The sequence below is a fragment of the Danio rerio genome, chromosome 13 (assembly GCF_052040795.2).
Source record: "Danio rerio strain M-AB ecotype USA chromosome 13, GRCz13ab, whole genome shotgun sequence".
In the NCBI taxonomy this organism is placed as follows: Eukaryota; Metazoa; Chordata; class Actinopteri; order Cypriniformes; family Danionidae; genus Danio; species Danio rerio.
The window spans coordinates 9,785,775-9,807,457 of NC_141033.1; the positions used below are offsets into that span (position 1 = coordinate 9,785,775).

At 35.6% G+C, this 21,683-nt stretch overlaps 2 protein-coding genes across 9 annotated transcripts in view; both read left to right on the plus strand.

Annotated features, from left to right (window-relative positions):
• Positions 1–3,916, plus strand: part of slf2 (SMC5/6 complex localization factor 2) — a 44,247-nt gene extending 40,331 nt beyond the window's left edge. For all 3 annotated transcript variants that reach the window (XM_087277312.1, NM_001442786.1, XM_087277311.1), the window contains 3 exon segments: positions 213–299; positions 403–471; positions 2,675–3,916. In XM_087277312.1, the coding sequence (XP_087133438.1) occupies positions 213–299; positions 403–471; positions 2,675–3,202 (684 nt within the window). In that variant the 3' untranslated portion in view covers positions 3,203–3,916.
• A 462-nt stretch (positions 3,917–4,378) lies between these two features.
• The window catches only part of sema4ga (sema domain, immunoglobulin domain (Ig), transmembrane domain (TM) and short cytoplasmic domain, (semaphorin) 4Ga), a 109,353-nt gene continuing 92,048 nt past the window's right edge, over positions 4,379–21,683 (plus strand). For all 6 annotated transcript variants that reach the window (XM_087278846.1, XM_087278849.1, XM_087278847.1 and 3 more), the window contains exon 1: positions 4,379–4,524. The gene's annotated coding sequence lies outside the window, so the exon portion shown is untranslated. The remainder of the gene's footprint in view (positions 4,525–21,683) is intronic.

Here is a 21,683-nt window from a genome sequence, read left to right on the forward strand (position 1 = left end):
CAATAAATCTTTGAGCTTAGACTCAAACTTGCCAATTCCTAATGGCGTTGGCACAGTAAAAGCCCACCACACCAGGAGACTAATTTATTCTGTGAGTATTGTATGACTAAAGGCATGTCTAATTGGGCATTAGTCTTTATTTTGTCAGTTTTGTTTTATATCAGAAGTTTATTACCTAATTGGACTAACTTTAGCCCTTTCTTCACTGCCAGAACGATCTGCGCTGTCTTTCTTCTCTGCTGGAGAAGCACATTAAGTGTGACATAAGGGAGAGCGAGAAAATGCTGTACAGGAGCAAGGTGAAGAGCGGCTTCTGCAAAAAAAAAAAAAAAATCCATCATTCTGCTGATATCAAAGGCTTTCAGATGTTTATTGACAGTCTTTTTGTCTTTTGCTCTGCAGGTGAAAGACTTTGTTGCAAGAATATACACCAAGTGGCAGGTTCTTCTCACTAGGACGAGGCCTCAAGAGGTGAAGTAAAAACAAACAGTCGCCTGATGCAGAGGAAAGATGTTTAGCTGACAGTCAAGGCCACGTTTTGCATCTTTAGAATTGAAGCAGCTGGAGTCTGTTGCAGTCATATTCTATAGTGCATCTGCAACTAAAAACAAATCTTTAACATCACATGTAAAACCTGAACCAAACATGATTGTTATACAGTACTGGGCATTTTATTAAGAACTGCTTTAATTGTTAGTGGCATAAATTCAACAAGGTGCTAAAAATATTTTGGGCCTTATTAACATCACAGCATAGCACAACACATTACCTGCTCATCCATGATATAAACCTTTATTTTTGCGAAGTATGAAAAACTAGCTAAAGCCAGTTACATTTTTTTGGAAAACAAAATTTTTGTATAGGAGTGAAATCTGTTATTCACTTAATCAGCAAATCATATTTAAGGGTGTACTCACACAAGATTATCTCCCCTTTCCCTCTCCACCCCGGCCCACACTCACATTGCATTTTTTGCCTTCCGGGCCTGAGCGCTCTTACATCATCGATGATGTGACTGTTCAGTTTAACAGAAGAGACGCGCTCTCACTCCGTACAATGGAGATTGCTTTAGTTATATTGTTTTGTATGATTTTAAGTAATTTGTGCTGCAGTGACACAGTCAAATCTGTCTGTTCATCCATCCTTCCTTCCATCCATCCATCCATCCATTTATTCATCCTGACTGTCTGTCTGTCTGTCTGTCTGTCTTTCTGTCTGTCTATCTATCTATCTATCTATCTATCTATCTATCTATCTATCTATCTATCTATCTATCTATCTATCTATCTATCTATCTATCTGTCTGTCTGTCTGTCTGTCTGTCTGTCTGTCTGTCTGTCTGTCTGTCTGTCTGTCTGTCTGTCTGTCTGTCTGTCTGTCTATCTATCTATCTATCTATCTATCTATCTGTCTAGTCTGTATGTCTGTCTGTCTGTCTATCTATCTATCTATCTATCTATCTATCTATCTATCTATCTATCTATCTATCTATCTATCTGTCTGTCTGTCTGTCTGTCTGTCTGTCTGTCTGTCTGTCTGTCTGTCTAGTCTGTCTGTCTGTCTATCTAACTATTTATCCTGTCTCTCTGTCGAATTGTCTGTCTGTCTAACTGTCTGTCTGTCTGTCTGTCTGTCTGTCTGTCTGTCTGTCTATCTATCTATCTATCTATCTATCTATCTATCTATCTATCTATCTCTATCTGTCTATCTGTCTGTCTGTCTATCTGTCTAGTCTGTCTAGATGTATGTCTATCTAACTATCTATCTATCCTGTCTGTCTGTCTGTCTGTCTGTCTGTCTGTCTGTCTGTCTATCTATCTATCTATCTATCTATCTATCTATCTAGTCTGTCTGTATGTATGTATGTCTATCTAACTATCTATCTATCCTGTCTGTCTGTCTGTCTGTCTGTCTGTCTGTCTGTCCGTCTATCTATCTATCTATCTATCTATCTATCTATCTATCTATCTATCTATCTATCTATCTATCTATCTATCTATCTATCTATCTATCTATCTATCTATCTATCTATCTATCTATCTATCTAGTCTGTCTGTCTGTCTGTCTGTCTGTCTGTCTGTCTGTCTATCTATCTATCTATCTATCTATCTATCTATCCTGTCTCTCTGTCGAATTGTCTGTCTGTCTAACTGTCTGTCTGTCTGTCTGTCTGTCTGTCTGTCTGTCTGTCTGTCTGTCTGTCTGTCTATCTATCTATCTATCTATCTGTCTGTCTGTCTGTCTGTCTGTCTGTCTGTCTGTCTGTCTGTCTATCTATCTATCTGTCTATCTATCTATCATCAATGTCTACAAATAAAATTCTTTTATATGACCCTCATAAATAATGACCATATCTGGCAACATGGGGGAGTGGAGTCTGAGACCACATGATTCACTAAAACAGCAGCAGTTCATAACATCTATTTTTTCACAATCATTTAATAGATGAGATGTATTTTTCAAAAATCACGGGTGTTTTTGGATTTACAATGATGTGCTTCCCTGCTGTAAATTGGTCAAGGAAATTGATTTATATTTACCAGCGTTAGGGTGCCACTCCAGTAGAGACACCCCTGCGTACTTCATTTGTGTTCTGTCTAGAATGTCACAAGGGTAAGTACATGTCCAGAGTTTTCACATTTGGGTGAACCTTGGCCTCTTGTTAAACACACAGGGTATGCTGTATGATTACTGGAAGCCTCCTCCAGAAGATGAGCTGCCCAGCAGTCCTCAAGGCCAGACCTGCATCAAAGCACAAGACCCTCAGGAGAGTCCAGAAGAAGCTCAGACAGCAGAGTGGAGCAGTTCAGAGTCTGAAGAAGATGACCAGAGCAAAGATGAAGAAGAGGAGGACTGGCTGAAAGACCCTGATAATCTTCAACCTCTGGAGAACCAGGTGAAGATGGAACAAAGTGCTGAAGACTGTGTGGAGGATGTCAGTGATGCTGAAGAGGAAAGTGACGTGCCAAAGCAACAGCTGGAGGGGTTTGATATCTCTGGAGCATTGGAGGACATTTCTGAAGAAGAGCTGTTTGAGGATGATGAAGATCTAAACGAGGAGGAGAAGCAGCTTCTTAAAGATGAAGAAGACAGAAAGCACAGTCCTGTGGAAGAGGCATCACAGCAGATTGAGGACTTGCTAGCCAAACATAAAGACACATTAGAGATGAAGGATGGGATGCTTTTGGATGCATTCATTTAACGTTCTCAGGTCATTTTAAGAATATTTCACACAGCACCTTTATCATTTATGCATAATATGCACAGTATGTAAGGGTTTTGCGCATGTGTGTATTGTTATACAGTCTTTGAGTAACACACGTGATGCTTGTTTACATCTTGTTTATAATATATGTAATATACCTGTTGTCCTTAATTTTTTTAAAGCATTTCTCTCTTTTAAGATGTCTTATTGGGGGTTCAGACTGTTGTTTTTTTCTTAAAGCAATATATTATACATACATTTCATTAATTAGAACTTCTAACTTTTTTTGAAGGGGTTAATGTGCATGCACTGGCCATCTGTTCTATACTGTATGCTGCTGTCTAATATATTACATTAGCTCTTTTTACTTTACCAAAAAATATGCAAGATGTTTAACCAAGTAACATTAATTTAACAGCTACAATTTAATGCAAACAATGCATTAAACAAGGGCTTAAATCATATCAATTCACAGATTCTAGTTTGCAGTGATGTTTAAGCATCTCGCCTGGTTTGAGTAAAGAGTAAATGTTGTATATTTTTATTATTTTGTTGTTACCATTAGCTAGAATATTAATTCTTCAAGGAAAAGGAAGAAAATGTAAATAATGTAAGGTTTTCATGCATATATAAAATAGTCTGTTTATACAAAAAAGAGATTTAAAATTTGGTTATTTTTTTAGTGGAAATAAATACTTGTTCTGATAAAAATCTGTGTGAGTCTGTCTGTATTTACATACCCAATCCAACAGACCAGCAACCTGCTCTTACAAGTGTTTACATCATAGTCTTGCATTGTTCATCTCTTCCAAATGGTGGTGGTAACGGAGCAAAATGAGATTTTAAAGAGCGGCCATGCTTCTTACATTCATAATCACAATTGCGTTTTGTAGTGAGCACCAGTCCATCATGTTCTCCTCTATCTTCAACGCATTCAACACGGTGGAAAGAGTGCATGTTTTATCAGTGCTCTTTGTTTAGAACGATGGCTGTGTAAGTGTTATTGTTTTTTAGTAGATAGTGAAGGAATGCGGTCGCCGAGATATTTCCCAGGAGCCCAGATGTTTTTTTTTTCTCAATAACGGTGTTTGCTGTGTGAGCGATGGAGAAGTGGCGCAGGAGGGCGGACAGTGGCTTTACCTGTGACGAGGCTCAACGCGCGCGCGCACACACACACGCGCAGCGCGGCGGAGCTGAGCAGAGCGACTGTCAGCCGAGTTCATAACTACACTCTTCTGGCTCCCCTCACATGGCTTTACACTGACTACTAGCAATACTTTAAAGCGTTTTTTGGATCGTTTGTGGCGAACGGAATTTGTGTAAGTAGACCACTTTGACACTACTCGTGTTCTCATTCTTCTTGTCGTGCACGTCTGTACATTAATGTATTTTTAAGCATCGCAAGTTCTTTAAGCCAGCTCAGTATGAGCACGTCTTTTTTTATATAGCCTACTGTTGAGTGAATCCTACATCGTGTACGCAAAGCGAACAAGCAGAAATTTGTAAATGTTAATTTTCGCTCAGATGAAAGCTGTAGGTGTATGGCAAGCCGTCTTGACAGGCGATCCTTCAAAATATCGTTTTTTTTGTAACAAACTTTTGTAATCGCTAGAAAGCAAACAGTCTTCTGTTTCACTGACATCAAGATAAATTTGCCATTATGTCAGTCACAGTACAAAACGAATTCATTAACATTTGTTAGCATAAACTAACAAGGAAAACACTAATTTCTTATTCATGTTCATTATGACATTTAACAATACATAAACCAACAGTTCGTCACCTTAGAATTTTAAGGATTGAGGTAAAGATTTATTTTTATATTATCACATTCGTTTATTTACTGTCTCTATTATTTACTGTTCACCACGCCAATTTGAATATTGAATCAGAATTGGCATGTAAGTATGACTTCAAAACAACATCATATTGACTGTAAACATGGTTGTACTTTGATAGTCATTGGCTGCTAATATGATTTCTCAATTTAATATTTGCAAGAATATTTTTTTGAAATTATGTTGTTGAGGAGAATGTCTGAATATCCGAATATAAAACCAACTTTACCTCTATAATAGAAGGTTCTATCTGACATTTTTTGTCAAAATTGAGTTATTCACATATTCTTATTAAATGACAATATTTATTTACATTGTAATGTTTTTTTATAAGCTGTTGTTTACATTTTAAGACTTTTTATTTAAAAAACAAAAGCGGTTTATCTACAAAGTTGAACTCTAGCTTGGCTCTATAAGGTTCTTTCTGTGAGCCAATCAGCATTTTTAATGCACGCATGAGGACCAATCAGGATCTGCTTTCTTTGTTATTTTGCCAGACTGCTCTATTGAAAGCGGGAAAGACCAAAAAGACAAAATCACACAATATCAGAGTCGACTAAATATTGCCGCACCACACAAAATTGAGAAAAAAGCTCAAACTGAAAAGGTGTTCTTTTTGACATTGATAAAATGATTAAATTTTACATTGTTGAAAAAGAAACAAATATAAAAACATGTATTATAATAAATTTGAAATATTTTTTATTTGTGTTTATATTGCAAGTGAAGATATTGTAGTCAGAATTATTTTATGAATTTTTATTTATTTTTAAAAAAATATTTTCCAAATGATGTTTACCAGAGCAAAGAAATTTCACAGTATGTCTGATAATATTTTTTCTTCTGGAGAAAGTCTTATTTGTTTATTTCAGTTAGAAGAAAAGCAGTTTTTAATCTTTTAAACACCATCTTAAGGACAAAAGTATGAGCCTCTTTAAACTGTATTTGTTTTCGATAGTCTACAGAACTAACCATTGTTATACAATAATTTGCCTAATTACCCTAACCTGCCTAACCTAATAAATCAAGTTTATTAGGTTATTAGTTGGTCCTGCAAACAACTATTCAAAAAAACTAAACAATAAAAAAACACTAAGTAAACAATAATAATAATAATAATAATTATTATTATTATTCATTTATTCATTTAGACTCATTTTTTAGTCCCTTTATTAATCAGGGGTTGCCACAGCGGAATGAAACACTAACTTATCCGGCATATGTTTTACACAGGGGATGCCTTTCCAGCTGCAACCAATCTATGGGAAAAATCCATACACACTCATTAACACTCATACACTATGGACAATGTAGTTTACCCAATTCACCTGTACCGCATGTCTTTGGACTCTGGGGGAAACTGGAGCACCCAGAGGAAACCCACGCAAACACAGGGAGAACTTGCAAACTCCACACAGTAACGCCAACTGACCCAGCCTAGGCTGGAACCAGCAACCTTCTTGCTGTGAGGCAACAGCACAACCTACTGCACCACTGCGTCACCCCATTATTATTATTATTATTATTATATAGGCCTTGGTCACATCAATCATGCAAACCAGGTTCTGCTCGGAAATTATATAGTTATTTATTCGTTTTCCTACTTTAAATCAAAAATCGAGCCAAAATCTTGTTTTTTCCGATTTTTTTGTGAGGAAAAGAAAAATTGAAGTTTTCCTTTTTTTTGTTTAAAACAAATATGGAATGGCCTACCCAAACAACAAAAAACAAAGCAAAACAAACAAACAAACAAACAAACAAAAAACTAAACGTTTTCAGCTTTATAAATACAAAATACAAATCATAATTGAAAATATGTGTAAAACACTTGTAAAGAATGTGATTACTAAAAATTTAGTAAAATCAACACAATACTTTGTGCCTTATTTATGTTGATATTTCTTAGATTTTACTAATAAAGTTCTAACAATTTTACCAGTGATGTATATTGGATAACATGGAGCAGTTATGCTAATTGAAACTTACCTAAATATTTACTTCTAGTAAATCTAGAATGAATGTCTGCAACAGTTAAAATAGTTAAAACAATCATTATATTATGATAAATTCTGTCATTCAAAAAAAATCTATTATTATTTGTGATATTTATTGTGATTATTGTGATGTTAACGTTATGATGGTAACTAATGTCAAAGTAATGAGTACTACAAGTAATGAATATGTACTACAGAAACATTGAAACAGGAACCAACATCATTCTGGAAAATTTTCTATCAGGAAGTAAATATTTACAGTAGTAACCTAAAAATAGATGTTAGTAATTATAAGGAATACACGCGAGATTGGCTTGCCATACAATGTATACCATTTCCTTCCTGTCAAAGAGCAGTTCATTAGAAGTTAACCATTAAACAGTGTAAAAGGGCATTTGACAGATAGATCCTTCAGTCTATTTGATGTAAAAGCGTGTCAGAAATACTGTGGACACGTCTGCTTTTAATCCCATTAATGCACAGGGTATAAGTCACCTGACAGTGAGAATATACAGGACAGTTTTTTTTCCTGGCACACATATTACGCTCTACATCTATTTGTTTATTTATTTATCTTTACATATATTTATGTATTTAGCTCTTACATCTGTTTTAGGTAAATGTATGGAAAGAGCAAAGTGGTCAAAGATTTGGACCCCCTTCAGTTCACCTACAGGGGAGAGAGAGGCACAGACGATGCCTGGAATGAGTAACTTCGTGTGATTTTGCTGCTGAACATATCCAATAGATTACAAATGATGTTCGGGTTTTATTTATAGAATTTAGCTCAGCTTTTAATTCAATTGTGACAGATATTCCTCTGCAACGATTACTTGATTTGGGAGTGAATCTTATTTGGTGGATTACAGATTTTCTTTTAAGTCATCCTTAAAGAGTAGTTGTTAATGATATGGTGTCTAAAACAATGATTGTAAATACAGGAGTTCCACAAGGAAGCATTTTACCATCCTTTATTTCTCTTTCTTTACACAAACGAACTCAAGATGCAGGATTTAGGTTTTAAGTCATTTAAATGTGCAGATTTTATGGCACTTGTTGGCCGATTGACTAAAACAGGAGCAGAAGAAGACACCTAGTTACTATAAATTTGCTTCAAAATTGGTGTAGAAGTAGTTCAATCAATTTTAATAAAACCAAGGAGATGATAATTAGCAGAAATTAACTCGTTTTTAGTCAAGGGTTAAAACCTCTGGTCCTTGAGGGACATGAAATAGAGATGTTTTAGAAATATAGGAACGTTTATTGATAGTGTATTGACATTTGCTGCAAATGCATAGTGCATTTTTAAAAAGGCAATGCAGAGATTATTTCTCATTTGGAGGTTACAAAAATTTGGAGTGAGTTCAGATATTGTGGAGATGATATACAAGAACTTGGTTGAAAGTGTTGTGAGTTAGATTTAGTTATATGCAAATTGATCTAATCGGTGATTAAAGCAAGCTTTTTTCAGCTTCGCCTTCTTTCTAAAGTCAAGCCCTTTCTGAGCAAGGCTGCTCTTGTGAAAGCCATCCATTCTTTTGATAGTTTGCATTTGGACTTCTGTAATGCTCTTTATGTTGGAGTTAACAAGTCATGTCTTCATCATTTGCAGCTCATGCAAAATGCTGCTGCTCGGATGTTAACTAACAGTCGGAAAAGTGAACATATTAAACCAATTCTCTACTCCGTCCACTGGCTCCCTGTTAAGTTTAGAATTGATTTTAAACTTTTGATGTTTGTTTTTAATGCCGTCAATGGCCTCGCTCCTACGTATTTATGCCAAATTTTGCACATTCACAAACCCAGCCGTGCTTTGCGATCTGCTGACCAACTTCTGCTTAAAGTCCCTCGGTCAAGATGCTAGCAGTAGGGTAACCGCTCTTCTGCAGTGGCAGCTCCTAAACTCTGGAATACCTTTCCAACTGAGCTTCGTACAGTCACTGACCTGACACTGACACTGACCTGTAATGTTAGGCATCAACAAAGTTTAAAGCTATTCTAATGCTGCGTCACTTTCAGTATCAGACCCATTTTGATTACTGTAAAGGCTTACATGAGTCAAATCTGCGTGTTTTACTGTGACATTTATATGATATCATGTGTTTAAACAAAATTCAGATCAGACAGAGAGCTACAATTTCAGCTGTGTTTAGAGGCACCTTTGTTACAGTTTACTGCTAATTTTGCTACAGTTTAATCATTTTTCTTCTCTATTTACTGCTTTCATAGTTCAGCATTCATTCTTGTCTGAAAAAGAGACAATCCCTCATGTGATCCAGTTTCCGGTCAATGACCCAGTGTACAAATCAGACACTGTCATTGCTGATCCTCGAGGTCCCATGCGTGCAAGAATAACATTTTATTTCTGTGAAAGAATGGCTTTCATAAGTGTGCAATTCTCATTCATAAAGCGGACATCGATTTAGTTATTATACCGATGTCTTAAGCCAGCCTAATTGGTCTGCCGTCCGTATTGCCTTGTGGTAAATTATTGATGGATCATGTTTCATTGATGATGAAGCTGATAGTGGGTGTGCTGTTGAATTTCTGTGGACGATTATCTGTCTGCTTTGTTTAGGCACAGTTCATTTGTGTTCAGATTGTGAATTAGTCAACATTGTGTTTGTTATGGTTTATCTTCATTGAGTAGATTCTGTTGGACAGTAATGCTTGATGTATGGTATCATTTAGCATTTGTGCATGGATCATTAAGATTTGAGAGTGCACATATTCTGTACGTTGGTGGATTAATATAATTAAGTCACTCATGCTTCCTGTATGACTAGGCATGGGCTGGTATAGGATTCTAATTGTATGATAACATTGAATAAAATGATCATGGTTTTACGATATTGTGATTACTTCTCTAAAATATATTCTTTTTAAATGCCTGGATAAAAAATAAAAAAATAAAAAATAAATAAATTCCCCTTTGAACACAATAAATATATTTTTTAAAACATTTTAAATATTTTGGAACAGTAAACATGTCAGGCTAAATCATTCAAACGATTCTTTGAGTTCTGCTGTCTTTATTAGTTTTAAAAACACTGATTTCATTTCTTTTAAAACTGCATCTTTGGATGTCTTCTCTGCTGGAGATACTGTTGTCCTAAAAAGATAAAATAAAAAAACGTAAAGAAAAAATCTAACATATACCTTAGGAGCGGTATAGAAGAAAATTTTGTCGATTTTAAAACCTTGGGCTCTATCATACACCTGGCGCAAGGCGCAACGCAATAGTGTTTTGCTAGTTTCAGCTTGGCGCTAGAGTCGTTTTGACGTTTTGCGCCATGCTGTGTAAATAGCAAAGGCATTTGCGCTCATATGTGCGCCCATAGGCGTTCTGGTCTAAAAAGGAAGGCGTTCTGAGAAACTATAATAGATTTTTCAGTAGACCAAAACAAAGCCGGTCTAAAGTCGAGCGCAGAGTGCGTTAGTTGTGCGCCTCGCTTACGTACTGCTTAATACACGCAAGATGTAGAGCAACACGCAAATATCTTTAGAAATAAAAAATAATAAAAACATTAAGGATATAATTAGGATATATATATATATATATATATATATATATATATATATATATATATATATATATATATATATATATATATATATATATATATATATATATATAGGATATAAATATAAAGGATTAAAATATCACAAAACATATTATTTTCCAGCCTACATAAATAAAAAATAAAAAAACTGCCTTCATGCCTTCTTCATCTCGGGAGGCTTTTTCAATTTATTTATAACAATTTGCTTTTGTATAATGTTATTATTATTAGCAGTATTATTTATTATATCCATATTTATATTTGTTTTATTAAAAACAAGCTTAGATTTGCCCACCTGTCAGGTTTTAGACCATATGGGGCACAGCATGTGTATTTGGGTATAACTCAGTATTTTGAACACCTATAACTCACTAAGAAAATAAACTCAACCCTTTTAAGGTATCCGTCGCAAAGCGGATTTTTTCGTCCTTTAAATAGCAAAAGTGGATTCTGACACGCCCCGAAAGCATTTGCGCCCTGCGCTTTGCGCATGTACCGTCAAAATAGAGCCCCTTGACTTTTCCAAACCGTGGTATACTTTGAAATCGTTCCATGCGTATGTACGACTCCATCATGTCTTATAATTAAATAAACAGACAATATTTGAAGATTTTCAAGTGCCATTCGGAAAAGTTTTTACATATATGGAAAAAGTGGAGTAAATGTTTACTAAATCATTATATTTACCTTGGTTTCAACCCTCATTCTTTATTCAATGCTCGTTAAATGCTCATTTTATTTCATCCAGAAGATAAATGTAGTATGCGTATTATATTTTCCTCCTATAGGTTTACAGGTACTTGTTTTACATGGGAGTAGTTCACTTCATAATGAAAATTCTTTTTCAAAAAATATAATTTACTCGGTCTCCACTTTTTCCAAATCAGTTTGAAACACAAAGAAAGATATACTGAATTAAATGTTGAAGAAAAATAGACGTTGACCTATATATTTTTTTCTACTATGAATATCTATGGCTGCATTTTGTCCAACATTCTTCAGAATATCTTGTTTTGTGTTCAACAGAAAAAAAAAGAAATTCATGAAAGTTTAGAATGACTTGAGTAAATGATGATTTTCGGGTGAACTGTTCCTGTAAAGATACTCAGTGTGATTAACTCTGACTTCCAAGTGACTCCCAAGATCATCAAGCTACGATGCTTACTAAACATTTTCATGTTCTTAAATCATTTATAGCACTAAACTACTTTAAAGGGCGCCAATTTTACTGCTTTTCAAGATTTAAGATAAGTCTTTTGTGTCTCCAGAATGTGTCTGTAAAGTTTCAGCTCAAAACACCCATAAGATTATTTATTATAGCTTTCAGAATGTTGAAATTTTCTGCTCTGAACACAATGCAGCTGTTTTTGTTGTCTGTGGCTTCGATGCTAGTTCTCCCCTCTTACCATTCCCACATGCCTGTCAGAGTGTGCCTCAATCTCAGGCTGCGTCAGATAAACAGCACAGTGACAGACATGAAGGATGCAGATCTCACGTAACGTTTGAATGATTATTATTTGATGTATTTGTTGTAGAGTTAATTCAAGCCTTTCTGCAATGATGAGTCACACACAATGTTGTTACAAAGTTCACACACACACACAGACACACACTGGACACAAACATGTACACGTTTTACATTGCACTGTTTTTGCATGGCAAACGGGAGAGGACACATGGTAATATCCACTGCTGTAAGGATATCTGTTATGTTAATGTTCGAACTAAACCTGATTTAAGTCCACAAACCCAGATTGACATGACTTCTTTTAGAATTGTACTGACATGCGGCTATGATAATGAATCACAGTGATTTTACTGTCTTTAACTTACTTTATTACAAACAAACACTGTTTTAAAAACGTTTTAAACTTGGAAAACTCATCCTTGATTCCATTTGATGATGATTGATGACCACAGAGAGCTGAATAGATCTTTTATTCTCAGTTGCTTTGCGCCATGTCTTATTGATATGATTATATGGATTATACGCGTTACTATAGAGACATGTTAAATCGCGGCTGTCAATCAATTCGATGAGCGGGGAAACTGCACTCCTACGTCACGTTGCGGTGGGTCTCAAAACCACAGGGATTTGTTTCCAATTTTAACGTCAGGAAATTTGAAAAAAGAGACTTATTGTGTTTCTATCGCTCCAATATGAATTTGGACACACTATATTATACCTATACACTATAACTATAACTATACACACAGTTCTGTCCATTTTCATCATAAGTGCCCTTTAACATTAATTAATCACAAGTTACTTACTAAATGAACTGAACATAACTGTATTTTTGTGTTACATTAATCTAAATGTTAATGAATGTAATTACTATCATAAAAGTTCATCTTATATGTTATTTTATGAACATAAACACTAAAATATCATCTAATTTACAGTTGCCTGTAGCTAATGATTCATGAAAATTTTGATGCAAGGCAGTTTAACAATTGACATTTTTCCCATATTCTGGCATTTTACAGTGAATTTAAACCTCAACATTTATAGCAGATTTAGTTTACAAACATCTGATGGTTATCGGAAATTTCAGAACCCAAGCCAGGAGACTCTTTATTGAGAATGTGTTGATTGTTCTGCTGTCAAATGGTCATCTTCAAGTGGTTCACAAAAGTCTCTTAAGCTGCGGTCACACTGCACTTTTTGCCCCATAAACTTCCATTCATAAGCATGTGAATGCGGAAGATCGGAAATGCAAGCTCGTTCAACTAGTTACGCAGTTCGCTGCATTGTAAAGGTCAAGCTTGGTGAACTCTAACCCGTAAAATGGCATCATGTAATTATGTGAGACCAATCGAAGATCAAAACAGGACCTCTCTGTACAGAAATGTAAAATATAGAGCAATCACCCTCTTATTTATTGTCTAATCATCTTGTTTAATCCCACCTCTTTTCGCAGCACTGTATAACAGAATATCGCATGCTCAAACTCTTGTTTGACCGTGGCATTAGTCTACAAAAGTCTACTTTGGACAGAGATGTGCTGCCTATTTTATGTTTTAGGAGGAGCAGAGTTTATAGGTGTGGAGAACTCTAAACAAAGCCTGCAAATGAAGTAGATCGGTGAAAGAACCTGTTCAGACACTGACCAGACAAGTTTCACTTGCCTAAGTCTAATCAACAGAAGAGTTTCTTTGACCTGAATGGATCCACAAAGACAAAGGCAGTCGTTGAGACTTTGTTTCCATTAAGCTGCCATCACACTGCACTTGTCTCCCCATAAACTTTCATTTATACGCACGCAAAAGCGTCAACCCGGAAACTTAAGGTTGTGCTGCTAGTTTCGTACTTCACTGCGTTGAAAAGTTCAAGCTTGGTGTACTCTGACTTGCGAAAGCGCATCATATGAATGCGTGAGACCAATCGAGGATCAAAACATGACCTCTCTGAACAGAAATTTAAAACATGGACCAATCGCTCGCGTTTTTTAAAGTCTAATCATCTTGTTTAGTCTCGCCACTTTTTGTAGTCGTACTACAGAATTTTGCAGGCTTAAACTCTAGTGTGACTGCGGCATTACTTTGGGATATTATTTAAATGAGTGAATCGCTAACGGGAGACTCGTTTGACTGGATCATTTGAACCGGTGAGTTGTTAACTGGAGACTCATTCTGGGTTAGTTCCATTCAGAAGGGCTCATGCTCTAGTCTTTATCCCCAATTCCAATTTCCCTGGTCGAAGATCATGGCCCAAGTTGTCCATTAGGTGTCTTTTTCAAAATCTTTTGTTCCAAAGGGCCAGTATTGAGCACCTCAGTTTGAAACGATTCAATATGGAGGCCATGATTTTTTTCTCTTCGAAGTGCCTTTCAGAAAGTGATTTATAGTATACCAATTTGGAACACAATCTGTTCCATCAGTCTAGCTTATTTGAATCAATGAGTCACTACCTGGAGACCCTCTCTGAGAAGATCATTTGAATCAGTGAGTCATTAATTAGATACAATCTCTGACTGAATCATTTGAAACTGCTATTGACTTGAATTGCTAACTGAAATATAGCTCTGACCAGATGAATTGGTGAGTCGTTTAAGTGGAGACTCTGTCTGATTGGATGATTTGAATCATCATTGAGTCTTTAAATGAAGAGTCTGTCTGACTCGATAATTTAAACAAGTGAATCATCAACTGGAGACTCTTTCAGAGTGGATTATCTGAACCAGTGAGTGTAATGGCACAGTCAGTTTGATTTTGCAAAATATTGTAGAACGGCGCTGAGAAAATGGGCGAGATTAAACAAGATGATTAGGCATAAAAACAAGTGAGCGATTGATCCATGTTTTTTAATTTTTTGTCCAGAGAGGTCATGTCTTGACCCTCGATTGGTCTCACGCAGTCAAGTGATGCGATTTCGCATGTCAGAATTCACCAAGCTAGATCTTTTCAACACAGCGATATGCGAAATTTGCCGCACGATCTTGTGTTTCCGGTCTGACGCATTCGTGTGTGTGTATGAATGAAAGTCTATGGTGAGAAAAGTCCAGTGTGACCGCAGCTTTACTTGGAGACTCACTCTGTCCAGATCATTTGAACTAGTGAGTCGTTACCTAGAGACTCGGTCTGATTCTAATCTTTAACTTGACACTCTTTTGGACTAGATCATTCGAATCAGTTTATTGTTAATTAGAGACTTTTTTTCTGACTGGATTATTTGAACCAGTGAGTCGTTAACTGGAAACTCACTCTATCCAGATCATTTTAATCAGTAATTTGTTAACTAGAGACTCTGATTGAATCATTTGAATTAATGAGTCTTTCACTGAACACTATTTCAGACTGGTTCATTTGAATCAGTCAGTCATTAACTAGAGTCTCTCTGATTGGATCAGAACTGAAATATAGCTCTGACCAGATGATTTAAGTCAGTGAGTCGTTAAGTGGAGACTCTGTCTGATTGGTTATTTGAAGTCAGTGAGTCCTTAACTAGAAACTCTGATTGGATGATTTGAATCATCGAGTCTGTAACTGACGAGTCTTTCTGATTGGATAATTTAAATAAGTGAATCACCAACTGGAGACTTTTTTGACCAGATTATGCGAACCAGTGAGTTTCACCCTGTTTAGATCATTTGTATTAGTGAGTCGTTAACTAGAGACTCTGTCTGATTGTACCATTTGAATCAGTTAATCTTTAACTTTACCCTCTTTTGAACTAGATCGTTTGAATCAGTATATTGTTATTTAGATACTTTTTCTGACCGGATTATTTGAACCAGTGAGTCGTTAACTGGAAACTCACTCTATCCAGATCATTTTAACCAGTAATTTGATGACTAGAGACTTTGAATCATTTGAATCATTTTGTCTTTCACTGGACACTCTTTTTAGACTGGTTCATTTGAATCAGTGTGTCATTAACTAAAGTATCTCTGATAGGATAATTTGAAACAGTGAATCACTAATTGAAATCTTGCTCTGACCAGATCATTTGAATCAGTTAGTTGCTATTTAGTGACTCACTCAAATCATATTATTTGAATCAGAGTTTTTATAATTGTGAATAGATGCAAAGGGATTGTTTACCATAAATTTAAATTCTGGCATCATTTATTTACTCATCCCCCACTTGTTCTAAACCTGTATTTGTTTAATTCTTATATTAAACTTAAAGAAGATATACTGATGAGTGCTGGAAACAAAACAGCCATTGACTTCCATAATATTTTGTGTTCCCACTATGGATATTAATAGCTGCTTTTCTCTAAAGTGCTTCAGAATATCTTGCTTTGTTTTTAACAGAAGAAAGAAATGCATAACAGTTTGAGACCACTGTTTACTGTGAGTAAACCGTGAAGAAATGTTCATTTGTGGATGAACTATCTCTTTAAATGCACATGTAAATGAGCTCCGTCTGAGTGACAGCTGAAGGGTCTGAAGCAGAAACAGGGGTGTTGTTTTTTTTCTCTCTGCAGCTGCTCATTTCTTGATTCAGATTCATACACTGTTGGACAGCTCCAGACTTTGCTTTAAATGTACTCTCTCCTATTGTGTTGAATTGGCTTGCTTGAAAGCAGTGTGTGTATGTGACTGATGTCTGTGATGTGAATCTGCTGATCTGGAGCTGTCGCTGCGGACGCCTATTGATATGCTTTCATTTGTTTTCTTATGGCGTGAGCGTTCGGAGCTTTTGCACTGTGAAGATTTGTCTCCTCGCGTGTCTTGAGCTATTCTTTCTTTATTGCGCTCCTTCTCTCTTGGACATCTGAATTGGCTGAATAATAATAATGCAGCTGATAGTTTTGTAGTTATAATCCTATAATGGATTTCTTTCATAAACCTCTTAAAGTGGATTCTGGGATTGAACTGAAGTGTTATTCAATCCGCACTGTTCTCTGTGCAGCTTGGAAGAAAATGTATTTGATTTCTAAAAGTTGCAGTGATATTTAATACCACATACTCTCAGTTTTGCTAAGGCTTTGTTAACTCTCATTTGCAAAGCATGTTTTAGTGATGGCGACGCAGTGGCGCAGTAGGTAGTGCTGTCGCCTCTCAGCAAGACGGTTCCTGGGTCGCTGGGTCGCTGGTTCGAATCTCGGCTTAGTTGGCGTTGGAGTAGTTTGAGGTTTTTAAGATCATTCAGAATAAGTTAGTAAATGATTAATAAACTATTGAAGTCAACATTTATATATATCTTATTATTCAGGCATGTAGTAATAGTTAATTTGTATGTTAATAAATGCTTTATTAATTCAGCTTCATGCAGTTTTGTGAATCAGGTTTCTCAAATGACAGTTTTCTAAAGTGAGGACTAGTCATGCTTTATAAATCTCTTTTAAATGACAATTAAAGGCTCAGAATAAAATAAAAACAGATCTTTGCAATTTTATCTAAAAAGAAAAATTACTGTAAAGTTTAAACATTGCTCAATAACAGGAGTGTCAAAATGCAGCAAAATTGAAAAAAAAAAAACAATAATATTATAATTAAAAATATATTATGACACAACATTTCAATGTTATTTAGCAATGTTTAAACTGCAGTGATTTAATTTTAGTTAAGGCTGATTTATTTTTCAATTGATACAGTTTCATTTGTGTACCTTTAAATAAATTGAAATATATAAAGTTATTTCTTTTTTTAGAATAGAACTGAGCCTTTAATTTTCATTCATAAGGGATTTATGAAGCATAAATTGTACTCACTTTAGATTAGCTCACAAAACTGGATGAAGTTGACTTAATAAAGCATTTATTAACATACAAATTAATTATTAGTATATGCCTGAATAATAAGAATTAGTAATGCTTATTTGAATAGTTTATTATTCATTTACTTTACATTATTTATAGTTTATTATTCATTTAAAAAGTAACTAACTATGCTTAAATAACTGGTTTGCAATACTTTATTCATGTAATGAAAAATTAATCATTAACAAAGTATGAAAGTACAATTAAAAAGCACATTATAAATGTGGTTATAAGTCAAGAATACAGCATTTGTAGCTGCATTTATAAACTGCTTACTAAGGTATATATTATAATAAAATATAATATACGTTTGGCGAGGCAGTGGTGCAGTAGGTAGTGCAGTCGCCTCACAGCAAGACGGTCGCTGGGTCGCTGGTTCGAATCTTGGCTCAGTTGGCGTTTCTGTGTGGAGTTTGCATGTTCTCCCTGCCTTCACGTGGGTTTCCTCCGGGTGCTCAGGTTTCCCCCACAGTCCAAAGACATATGGTACAGGTGAATTGGGTAGGCTAAATTGTCCATAGTGTATGAGTGTGTGTGTGAATGTGTGTGTGGATGTTTCCCAGAGATGGGTTGCGGCTGGAAGGGCATCCGCTGTGTAAAAACTTGCTGGGTAAGTTGGTGGTTCATTCCGCTGTGGCAACCCCAGAACAGGGGGCTAAGAGACAAAGCCGACAAGAAAATGAATGAATGAATATACGTTTGCCTCACGGCAAGATGGTCACTGGTTCGAACCTCGTCTGGGGCAGTTCGCGTTCCTGTTTGGAATTTGCCCGGTCTACCAGTGTTTGCGTGGGTTTCCTTCAGGTGTTTCCTCCACAGTCCAAAGAAATGCGGTATAGGTGATTTGGGTAGGCTAAATTGTTCGTAGTGTACAGTATGTGCGTGAATGAGTGTTTAGGGATGTTTCCCAGTGATTGCATCTGTTGTGTAAAACATATGCTGGATAATTTAGCGGTTCTTTCCGCTGTGGCGACCCCAGATAAATGAAGGGACTAAGCTGAAGGAAAATGAATGAATAATTTAATATATGCACGTTTTCATAATACTACTGATTTGACAGAAATTACTGTTAACTTGAACTCTTTTACCACCCGGTTGCCTTTTGTTTACAGGTTATAATTAAAAATAATAGTTAATTAGTTGAGTGATGTCAGATAAATTTAATCCTAGACATTTTTTTTCATGGAGTGCACCTTTAAGTGATTTATAATTGCTGCTTGAAACAGCAAAAGAATATAATGGAAAGAAAATCTGAGAATATTTCTCATTGTGTCACGTTTCTGCTTGCTCGTTGACATTGTTTCTGTTGTGTGCGGAGTTTTGTATTGAGTACAGTATATCAGAGATGCTGATTTGATCAGCTCCTCCAGCACCAGTACTGCTGATCCCTGCACTTTGGCAGGTGTGAATTCATGCACATCTGTGCTGGTATCTTTGTTTTGTGCATTTCATTTATACACAGAGGAAAGGAGTGAAATAGTTTTGAATGCGAGGGCCTAGAAAGCCACTGGGAATGTGCTCTCCAAAGGGGAGATGGAGGGAAAAGAAAACAGTGCTCATCTGGCGAATCGGCTTGTTTAATGGAATGAGGAGAGAGAGAGAGAGTGTTTATCTGAGAGACTGAGTGTTTACAGAAGAGAGAGTGCTGGAGTAATGGACGAAACGTGCAGGGCACTGTCCTCCTAAATCACAGCAGACTCCGACACACTGACTCTTCCTTTTTAAGTAATAACCTTTTCTCTTACAGGTCAGTGACGAGCACACAAAATAAAATTAGTAATGGTAGTTGACAGTGTCAAAAGAGCAACACCTTATGTGCAATTTAGTTTTAGAAAGCTATAGAAGCGTATTTTAAATGATGTGTGGTTCCATTAAAGGCATAGTTTACCCAAAAAAACTATGTAAGGTTAATTTACTCAACTCTAAGCCATTGAAGATGTAGATAATGAATCTGTGGTGATTCGTATAATGTCAATAGTCACTTCTGAGAATAGAAATAAACACAAACAAGTCCAAATCAATAGTCATTGCTCCTGACATATATATATATATATATATATATATATATATATATATATATATATATATATATATATATATATATATATATATATATATATATATATATATATATATATATATATATATATATGCTTGTTTTGTGCAAGAAACTAAAACATTTTTACAATATTATTAGCTTTAATCCACTGCCTGAGAAAATGACAGGAAGTGACAGGAAGCTAGAAATGTTGTAAGTAATACTAAATTTCTTGCACAGACCAATCATATCAAGAAGACTTAGAAAAACTTGTTCATGCTTTTATCAGCAGCAGGGTGGATTACTGTAGTGAACTCCTCACCGGCCTTCCCAAAAAGACAGTCAGACAGTTGCAGCTCATCCAGAATGCTGCTGCCAGAATTCTGACCAGAAACAGAAAACCAGAGCACATCACACCTGTCCTCAGGTCTTTACTCTGGCTCCCAGTTACATTTCAGAATAGATTAGTATTCTTATTGCTTGTCTATAAATCACTAAATGGCCTAGGATCTCAATACATTACAGATATGCTGACTGAATACAAACCTAATAGATCCCTTAGATCTTTAGGATGATATAAACTAGAAATTCCAAGAGTTTAGTCAAAGCAGGGTGAATCTGCTTTCAGCTACTACGCCCCCTGCTGCTGGAATCCGCTTCCAGAAATGATCAGATGTGCTCCAACATTAGTCATGTTTAAATCAAGACTGAAAACACATCTGTTAAGCTGTGCCTTCACTGAATGAGCACTGTGCTACATCCGACAGATTGCACTATTATGTCTTTATTTTCTTTTTCATTCTTTTCTAACCTGTTTTAACACATTTTATTCTGTTTTTAATAAATTTTATTATTTGTTTTTACTTTCCTATACTTGTCTATTTTATTTGTATTTATGTAAAGCACTTTGAATTGCCACTGTGTATGAATTGTGCTGTGTAGATAAACTTGCCTTGCCCTGATACCATTAAGGTATTTATTAATGCCTAAGATTTTGACAAGGTGCATATGGATTTTTAAAACATTTAGGGCCCTATCATACACCCGGCGCAGTGTGACGCAAGGCGTGACGCAGTAGTCTTTTGGTAGTTTAAGCTTGGCGCAAGAGTCGTTTTGAGGCGTTGCGCTACGCTATTTAAATAGCAAATGCATTAGTGCTCATTTTTGCGCCCATAGGTCTAAAAAGGAAGGTGTCCTGAGGCGCACTGCTGGCGCGTTGATATTTTGAGAAACTATAATAGATTTTTCATTAGACCAAAACTAACCCGGTCTAAACTCCGGCGCAGAGTTGCGCCTCGCTTACGCACTGCTTAATACACGCAAGAGAGCAATAGACAAATATCTTTACATATGAAAAAATGTAAATATTAAGGATATATATAGGATATAATAAGAATAGATATAGGATATAAATATAAAGGATTAAAATATTACAAAACATATTATTTTCTAGCCTACATAAATATGAAAAATCACTGCTTTCATGTCTTCTTCATCTCGGGAGGCTTTTTCAGTTCATTCATAACAATTTGCTTTTGTATAATGTTATTATTATTATCAGTATTATTTATTATATCCATATTTATATTTGTTTTATTAAAAACAAGCCTAGATTTGCCCACCTGTCATGTTTTAGACCATATGGGGCAAAGCATGTGTTTTAGGATATAACTTTTTGAGCACATTTTGCTATTATTATTCATTTATTCGTTTGCTGGAAATTAGAACTGAATTTAGAAATAGTTTTGAAACGAATATTTGCGCTTAACAAACAAAAGTATTTATTTATAGACTAATTGATGTCTGTGTGTAAAGGTTTCCCTATCCAAGA